The sequence below is a fragment of the Mastomys coucha genome, unplaced genomic scaffold (assembly GCF_008632895.1).
Source record: "Mastomys coucha isolate ucsf_1 unplaced genomic scaffold, UCSF_Mcou_1 pScaffold9, whole genome shotgun sequence".
Classification (NCBI taxonomy): domain Eukaryota; kingdom Metazoa; phylum Chordata; class Mammalia; order Rodentia; family Muridae; genus Mastomys; species Mastomys coucha.
The window spans coordinates 8586172-8595717 of NW_022196915.1; the positions used below are offsets into that span (position 1 = coordinate 8586172).

The 9546-nt window shown below is 40.1% G+C and overlaps 1 protein-coding gene across 3 annotated transcripts in view; it reads left to right on the forward strand.

Annotated features, from left to right (window-relative positions):
* The window catches only part of Samd8 (sterile alpha motif domain containing 8), a 44030-nt gene that overhangs the window by 30678 nt on the left and 3806 nt on the right, over positions 1-9546 (forward strand). For all 3 annotated transcript variants that reach the window (XM_031361100.1, XM_031361101.1, XM_031361102.1), the window contains exons 3-4: positions 1052-1147; positions 3620-3737. In XM_031361100.1, the coding sequence (XP_031216960.1) occupies positions 1052-1147; positions 3620-3737 (214 nt within the window). The remainder of the gene's footprint in view (positions 1-1051; positions 1148-3619; positions 3738-9546) is intronic.

The following is a 9546-nucleotide window of genomic DNA, read 5'->3' on the forward strand; positions in this document are numbered from 1 at the left end:
TTTTTTTAAAGGCACGATTTCTCTGAGTAGCCCTGGTTGTCCTGGAACTCTATGTAGAGCAGGCTGGCCTTGCACTCAGATTCACCTACCTGTGCCTCCCAAGTGTTGAGATAAAAGGTGTGTCCACTGCTACCCAGCAGTAACAATCCAAGGGTGTGATAGCTTGTTGCTTATGTGCTAAGGAGTAGCAAATAGAAAAATGGGTGATTACGTGTCTACTTTTATTGGAGCAGAAGACTTGGTAAAGACACTGATTTATAACATACAGTAGTCTTTGAATCTGAGCTGAGGTGTTACGACAGCATTCATTGGTGTTGTATGTAGCAATGATGTGCAGCTGGAAGAACATGTGTGTGTTCAGAACCAAGACTGCAGTAAAGTTGTGCAGTGCACTGTTGGCTAGGTAGATGCTACCAGAAACACCTCAGACTCATTACTTGATAGATGATACGTTGTTTTTTTGGTTATTCTCAGTTCAGAAACCTTTTACTGTAAGCCACTTTTTCCTTATTTGTTTCTTTCTTGTTTGCAGGCTCCCTTACTCATTCAGTCCTATAACCCACAGTTTCAGAAGCTGAGTGCTGGGCTGGAGAGATGGCTCAGAGGGTTCAGAGTGTAATGTGTACCACTCTTGCAGAGGACCTGTGCCCACTCCAGGCAGCTTGCAGTTGCTATAACTCAAACTCCAAGGGCTCTGAGGCTCTCTTCTAGTTTTCTCAATCTCCTGTATTCACATGTACACAGATACACATACACACATAGACATAATTAAAAACAAAGTCTATTTTTTTAAAAAAGCAATTGAATGTGGTAGAGTGGAAGGGAAGGGTTATTTCTGTGTAGAGAACTACTGTAGGAAGTCTGTGACAATGAGTAGGTTCCTATGAGTGGAATACCTTTGGAAGCAGATTTTCTACCCCCTAGGCTTTCCAGATATCTCCTAAGAGAAGTTCTACAGAGCAGTTCTGAGGTTGCTGTTAGAAAAGGGTTGTGTTGAAAAGGGTGCATCTGCTCATGTTCAGTTCCAGAAAGAACTGTTTTTCTGTTGCAGCGTTCCTAGAATCCCGTGGGCCTTCTCCATGACGGAAGTGTGTGGCATGATTCTGTGCTACATTTGGATCCTGGTTCTTCTTCTTCACAAGCACAGGTATTCACTGATTCCTAAAGACTGAAAATGTCTGGCTCTCATGTAGGATTGTCAAGCCTGCTTCTTCACTCTGCATCTTCCTAGAAGATTACCTTCTATTCAGTGACAAAGGAAAATTGGGTTTAGTTAAGAAAGGTCGCAAGACCAATATATTTAGTAATGTTGTAAATATAAGGAAAAGGATAGTCAACCTTAGCTAAACAGTCCTTGCTAGTCTACCTCCACCTCTTACTCCTTTTCCTCCTTTCTTCAGAAATAAGCTAGGAATGCCACTTGTATAGAAAGATAGAGATACTTGCAAGGGCAGTGTTTGGTTCAGTGTTTGCATGGAAGAGGGAAAGCCCATTAAACAAGATTGTCTTCTGTGCTCTGCACATCTGAGATGGCATAGAAGTTGCTAAGTGGAGAGGGTGCTTCTTGGCGATTTCACCAAGAAGAAGCCAAGGGAAGGCATTTTTTTTAAATTATGAAGACAGCAAAGAAGGTATAAGGGTAAGAAGGCCCCTTTTATACATTAATGAGGTTAAAAAAATAGGAAAGAAAACAAGGCTTAGTAATGAAGAAACATTAAAAACTGTCCTGGGGGCTGGAGAGATGGCTCAGTGGTTAAGAGCACTGACTGCTCTTCTGAAGGTCTTGAATTCAAATCCCAGCAACCACATGGTGGCTCACAACCATCCCTAATAAGATCTGACGCCCTCTTCTTGAATGTCTGAAGACAGTTACAGTGTACTTACATATAATAAATAAATAAATCTTAAAAAAAAAACCCAAAACTGTCTTGTGGTTAGCCACTGCCCATTGTTTTTAAACCCTGAAATGGAGTGAGGTGTTGTCTTGCAACTTGGGGGACCTGTCTTCTCCAGGAAGTTCTATGATAGCCACATACATCCTAACGGCAGTTATTTTAGTACGCTGAAGGTGAAAAGAAAGGTTGATGACTGCTATTTTTATCCCATTCTGAGGCCATAATAAACCCATTTCTCATTGTGCATTGTGTCCTGTGGGTACTCATATTTTAAAATGAAATGGTTTAAAAGTGTGTATGTCACTGCTTTCTGGTTAACTTTGCCTTCAAGACCCTGTGGACTTGAATCTATCCACTCCTGAAAATAAAAACAATTTAATCTTGTAAGAAATTCAGGGAAGCTCAGGGCAGATGCTAGACAAAAATCCAGGTTAAAAAAAAAAATCCAGGTAAAAATATTTCAGGCAAAATCCATGGGCACAAAAGCTCTGATCAAGGGCTAGATGAAAATGCCAGTCTCCAAAACTTGATAAAAAAATAAATTTAACTTCTCTCAGAAACTTTGGTAGACTCAGTGAAGCATAGTAGTGACCAGGTAAATCCAAGTAGTGGTGTTTACTTAAAGAAGATAAATCCAGGAAGTACGTAGTCAATCTTCCACTCACACACCCGCAGGCAAACACACATACCTACATATTGTAATTAAAAACAATAAAAGTAAATCTTAATATTTTTTTGGAGTAAAGCCAGTGGTGGTTGTAGGTCATACCTTTAATCCTAGTGTTCAGGAGGTAGAGATAGGTGGGTCTCTGAGTTCAGAGCCAGCCTGGTTGACAGAGTGAGTTCCAGGACAGCCAAGGTTACACAGAGAAACTCTTGTTTTTTTTTGTTTTTTTTTTTTAAAAATTCAAACCAAAACCTGGAAGCCCTGGGGGGCTACATTGGGCCATCTTTGTATCTCATAGCAAGTACTGAGTAATTTTTTGTTTTAGTAAATTATAATAGTTCTCATATACTAAGCTTCGCAGTAACTCTTGAAACTCTCTTGAAAACTCCACTTTTCTATGGCCATATTTTACCACTGAAAGAATGTTCTTTCATATCTACACTACCTTCGTGTGCCTATTGTGATTTTAATTAGTTAATATTAAATTCAGATCTTAGTTACATGAGGCTCATTTCAGGTGCTCAAGAGCCACATTGTATCTAGCTGGCTATATGGTACATAAACCATCTCCATCACTGTAGAATTTTATTGGATGATGACATTTTACATGGTTTTCTAAGACTCCTCTCCTGAATTAGAATAAAATATGATACATTTATAACTAAACCAATTACTTTGAGTACAAGCTTAATAATAAAACCACATCACGTATACACATCCCAAATGCTTTGTAGAGGTGTAATTTAAATGTAATGAATATTTCTCCCTTTAAGTCTACATTTAGTAAACAACTTTTGAGCAAACATCTAGATTTTAGACTACCATCTGAATGTTCCCTCTAGTCCTTTTGTTACTAACTCCAATCTCAGCCCCGGCCAGAGGCAAACACTGTCACATTTGTTTCTATGGTTTTCCATTTAATACAGAACATATAAGTGGGGAGAAAGATTTCAGCCTTAAAAGCTAGTGGTTTTCTCTTGCTTTATCTCTAGGAAAGCATTTGATGCCTCAGAGTTTGGAGTGTCGCTGATTTCCGCTTTGGTCACTCTGTTCACAGGTCAATCCTTCTGCGAAGGCTCTGTAGTCTGATGGGCACTGTATTCTTGCTTCGCTGCTTTACCATGTTTGTGACCTCCCTCTCCGTGCCAGGACAGCACCTGCAGTGTACTGGAAAGGTAGCCTGCTACCTTCTCTCTGTTCTCTCTTGTTCTTGTTGGATTAATGAAACAGTATATGCAGGAGGGTAAAGATCTTGCTTTTTGTGTTAAAATGTGCTTTTTTTGATTTGCAATATCGGTAGTAAACTTCTGGAAATAACTGGGTTAAGTAACCTTAAGCTAGACTCCTCTCCCTGTGATTGCATCTGTGGGTATTAGTTCCATGCTGTGAAACTATGGAAAATTATTGTTTTGACTATCCTTTTCTGCTACATTTTCCTTTCTCACCACATTCAGCATCTTTTTTTTTACAATGTTTTTTTAGCATGTATTTCATTATCATACCATCATACGTGATCACATCGTTCTGCGTACACTCAGCATCTTTTAGCTCTTCATGTGATGCTATGGCTCCGTCATAGCTCTAATCCTTTTCCTTAAACATTTTCCAGTTCAAATGAGTTCAATACTCTGTAAAAGTTTCCTTTGGTTTTGGTGTGTGCTTTACACATTTTGTTTTGATGTATTATAGATATATTCTTTCTTCTGATTAAACAGATAGTACAAATTATGCTGATAGGGAACAAAAGAGAGGGGTGTAAATTTTGTTGTTTTTACTTTTAGATCTAGGGTAAGATCTGCTTTTTAAATTTGAGCTCAGTGGTAGAGTGCTTGCCTGATGTACAGGGGGTATGAGGTTCAGTCCCCAGAACCCACTCCTACCCCACTACTTAATGAAGAACAAATCTATAAAATAATTTTAAAAGTTGAAGCTCTCAGCCAATGTAGTACCACACCTTGATTCCCCTCATTTGGAAAGGCAGAGGCAGGTGCATCTCTGAATTTGAGGCCAACCTGATCTAAATACTGAGTTCCAGGACAACTAGGGCTATGTAGAAAGACCTAATCTAAAAGAAACAAAAACAAAGTAGAAGATCTCTTCTGTCCTTGATAGACAAAATTGTTGCAAATGGTTAAATTTGGGAAAAAAATATTAACCTACTTAGACAGGCAGGGGACTTAATGGCTACAGTGACACCTTTGTTGTTATTTTAATATTTGTAACACAAAATTAGGTGTCATTGCCTTTGCTACCATAATAGAGATAGCGGACATGCCAGTTAGGGAAGGAAGATCAAGCACCCAAAGGAGATGGGAAGCACAGCCCTCTAAGTATTTAGGCCCAGGAGACTGAGTAATGAGAAGAGGGCCCATGCAAGTTCAGACTTATTGAAAGCAAATCTTTTTATGGTTAGAAACTGTTAGGGCATTTTGTGTTTTTCCATATAGAAAAGCCATTTTTTGTTTGTTTGTTTGTTTGTTTGTTTAAGGCAAGGTTTCCCTGTGTACTCTGGCTGTTATAGAACTCACTCTGTAGACCATGCTGGCTGGCCTTGAACTCAGAAGTACACCTGCCTCTGTTTTTGAAATGCTGGGACTAAAGGCGTGCTGTGCACCATCACCACTTGGCAGAAAAACATTCTTTTATTATGGAGTTGTACAAGTTTCTTGTTAGAACTCAAATTATATATAAATGTATGTTAAAAAGCAAAATACTCACATAGAACCCTTTTCATCTCATCCTACAAGTAAAACTAACGGTTGTGTCCAGTTGCACAGGTCTGGTTTGAAGATTCTTCTTTCTCTCCTTCCTGCCTCCAGCCCTTCCTTTCTTAGAGACAGGCTCTATGCAGTTCTAGATGGCCTAGAATTAATGGACTATATAGATCAGCCTGACCTGGAACTCACAGAAATCCTCCTGCCACTGCCTCACAACTGCTAGGATTACAGATGCTGGGTACCACTCTCAGCAACACAAACCATTTTTAAGTAGAGTTTTTATTTACTTCATAAATTGATATTGATGGACACCTTTTGAATGATGGGTGAATTATAGAGGGTGTTCTGTAACTGACATTTAAGGTACTGGCATGTTACGTAACTTTTTTCTCTCTTGTATATGTGTAAGGCCTGGTGTAGATATTTATGTGTGTGTTGTAGGGGTGTGTGTGTGTGTGTGTGTGTGTGTGTACAGGGCACAGGGTCTCTGACTTAACCTGGAGCTACTACTTCTGCTAGCATGTTTGCTAACTGCCCTGGGGATTTCCTGTCTCCACCTCTTGCTGCTGGGATTTTCAGTGGGCCATTATACCCAGCCAGCCTTTTTCATCTTTCTTGGCATGGGTTCTAGAGCTCTGAATTTAAGGCATGTTTGCTTGGAAGCACCGTACCCATCTCCCTAGCCTTATTAATTACTTTTTTGAAATGAGTACACACAATTATTGTCATCTGTTTAAAAAGTTCATTGCTTTAATAGCTGTGGGATATTCCATTGTAAGCTTTTCCACATCCCACCCCTAGCTTGCAGATGATATAAAATTTGGTTGTTTCCAAGGTATCTTAAACAATGTCCTAGTAAATATCCTTCAACAGTAGAGCTTTTCTGCTTTTATCTTATAGAGAGACCTTGACCCCAAGGCCTTGCACATGCTAGGCAAGCACTGTTTACCTCTAATTTTTTAGAAATAGAATTATATTATTAAGGATAAGCACATTGGAAATTATAATACATAGTCCTAAAATGCATACCTGAAAAAAGCTAGTTTTTAAGTATTTTGGACAGAGATACACATTGTAACCTTGTACTTTTTAAATAGCTTGTTCTTTCTGAAGAACAGGAGTGAGCATCATCCACATTTGCTTTTCACAGTCTCCAGACATCACTCAAAAACATCTGTCAAAAACATTTTAAATTTAGGGAGTGTGTATTTGTGTACTCACATGCAAGTGTGGCACATCATGCCAAAGCAAGAATGGTTCAGAGAACAGCTCTTGAGAGCCAGTTCTTTCTCCTCTCATTTTGTGAAACCAGGGGTTGAACTCTAGTCATCAGGCCTGCTCATGAGTGTCTCTGCCCACTGAACCATCTTGCCAGATCCACTCATGCATTTCCTTAACAAAACAAAACAATGAAAATGTTTTGAAATGAAAAACAGTGACTGGGAGCTGGGCATGCCAACTCATGCCCATAATCCCAGCATGAAGGAGCTGTGGCAAGAGATTGGCAAGTTTGAGGACAGCCAGAGCACAAAGGGAGACCCAGCCCAGCCTGAGATATAAGACCCTGTCTGAAAACACATCAGCAGAGTGGCATTCCTTCCTTATATTACTTTGCTTTGGATGCAGACAGATCTGTAAGCTTCTCCAGACATTCCTGGTTACTGCTCTCTGTAATTTCCTTTTAAGCAATTGAGAAAATTGACTTTGTTTTAGAAATTACATTAACAAAAAAGAAATGACTATAATCTAAGCTAGTTGGTATTAATAATTTGTATAAATAAGAGTACATTCCTTTAAAGTAGACTGTAGGGCACCACCATGAGAATGTCCACCATATTACGGACCCAGTTTATTAGCTGTCTTCATAGCTATTTTTGTCTTCAAAACAATTATTTCTTTGATATATAGCCTTAAATGATTATCAAAAGTTGATAATTTTTTTTTGGTTGGTTGGGTTTTGTTGTTTTGTTTCATTTTTGTTTTGTCTTTTTAAAGACAGGGTTTCTTTGTCTACCCCTGGCTATTCTGAAACTTTGGTTTTTAGATTAGACTGGCCTTGAGAGAGCTAGCTGCCTCTGCCTCCTGAGTGCTGGGATTAAAACTGTGCACCGCTATGCCTGGTTTAAGTTTTAAAGATTAATTTAACATTGTGTGTATGTGTCTCTGTCTGGATATGCACACGCGTATGAGTGCCCACAAAGACCAGAGGTGTTGGATTCCTTGGAGCTAGAGTCAGATGCAGTTGTGAGCCTTCCTTCATGGTGCTAGGAGCTCACTGGGGCCCTTGGAAAGAACATGTACTCTTAACCTCAGAGCCACCTCTCCAGCCCAGTCCCAGCACCCCAGTCCAGCAGACTAAGCTGAGCCACTCACCCACTGTAGCAGCTAAAGGGACGGGAGTCCTGCAAGACACAGTCAGTCATTGCAGCCACTTTGGGAAGAGGAACAGACATGGGGACCCAGTGACAACCGCCCCCAGCTGTGGTCTTAGTGTACTGATATGAACTTTAGGTTGAGTTAGAGAAAATTTTGAGGTAATCATGAGAAGTACACATAGTAAGTACACATAGTAAGGCTGTCTAAGTGTGGTCAAGTTGGTGATTACCTCAGTCCTTGTTATTGCTTGAGGAGATAAGCCAGTTCCCATGACTTGATTGTTCTCGTTTGAGGTAACCTTCTCCGTGAGGCTCCAGCATGACTGCAAATTTAGAATAATAGGTTTGGAAGGGATACTGGGACAGCTGACAATAGGTGCCTTAGTTTTTATCCTTATCTTTCCTTGTACCTTCATTTCAGCCTTGAAGGGAGATGAGTTAAGTTGAGTAGAAGTCGTGATTAATATGCCTTTGAGCAGTTAGGCATGCGACTCACCCACAGTAAATGAGATCGATGTGCAGAGAAGGCAGAGGTGCCAGGCTTTTATTCTGCTTTGGGCCTCCTTGTGACAGCTAAGGAGTCCTTGACTCTCACCCAGAATGCTCTGGCTGTTTTAGGACAGCTGCATGATCCAGAGTTGTACACTGAACTGTGTCACAGCACTTGGGAACATCCTTTGGCAGTGGTAACGATGCTGCATTTGACTGAAGGTGGAAATGACTAAAGATGGAGGGCTACGATGCATCTTTAGCAGCATGCCATTTGGTTCACTTTCAGGCCCACATGGCTTAGCATCAGTCTTAGTCATTGCCAGCTAGTTAATGAAAGACAATAGCTAACGTTGTATGGTCTTCTTTTTTATATAGACTTTAATCTCCTAAAATTGTTTCTGTACATGCTTTGAAGTGAGGGCAAAAACATTCTACTCCAATAGTATGCTAACTGATTAGGAAATTCAAACTAAACTATAAACAAACTAGAGTGAAGTTGTGTGTTTCCCTTCTTAAACTTTGACAATTTTAGTATTGATAATTAACAAAAGAAAGGGCATATAAATTTAATAATACTCCAGAGCAATGTACAAAGTTAGGAGGCTCTGCCAACAGGTTGGCATAAACTTCATGTCTTTCCTTATGTAAAGGAACAAGCGACACAGGGCTTTTGGAGATATGGAGTGGTAATGCAAGCCTGGGCAAGCTCAGGAAAGTAACTGCTGGGTCATTAATGACAGTCTTATTGTCCTGACAAGATTTCCCAGGTAGCAGCATGTGGACACATGTGCCATCTCTGTCTGGGCTAGAAGGTATCAGACCTGCAATCTTTGCTTCCTGCAAAAGGTCTTTCCTAGGCAGATCTAGAGATTTCCACACTTTTGTGTTTGTATCTGTTGCTTAATTGACTAATATAGATAGATACTTTTTTTTTTTTTTTTGGCTTTTTTGAGACAAGGTTTCTCTGTGTAGCCTTGGCTGTCCTGGAACTCACTCTGTAGACCAGGCTGGCCTCAAACTCAGAAATCCACCTGCCTCTGCCTCCCAAGTGCTGGGATTAAAGGCATACACCACCACTGCCCAGTGATACTTCTTTTTATTCAAGGAGAAATTTTTAAATCTATTACCTAGTGCAGTTTTATGAATAACCAGATCCAAAGATCTGAAAGGAATATATTTGAGGTAGAACACTTTGCTTTCCTGTGAAGCTTGTTATATGGATAAGAATTTCCTAGCCAGACAGTGTTGGCACATGCCTTTAATCCCAGCACTTGGGAGACAGAGGCAGAGGCAGGCAGATTTCTGAGTTGGAAGCCAACTTGGTCTATGGAGTGAGCAGAGTGAGTTCCAGGACAGCCAGGGATATACAGAGAAGCCCTGTCTCGAAAAAAACACCAAAA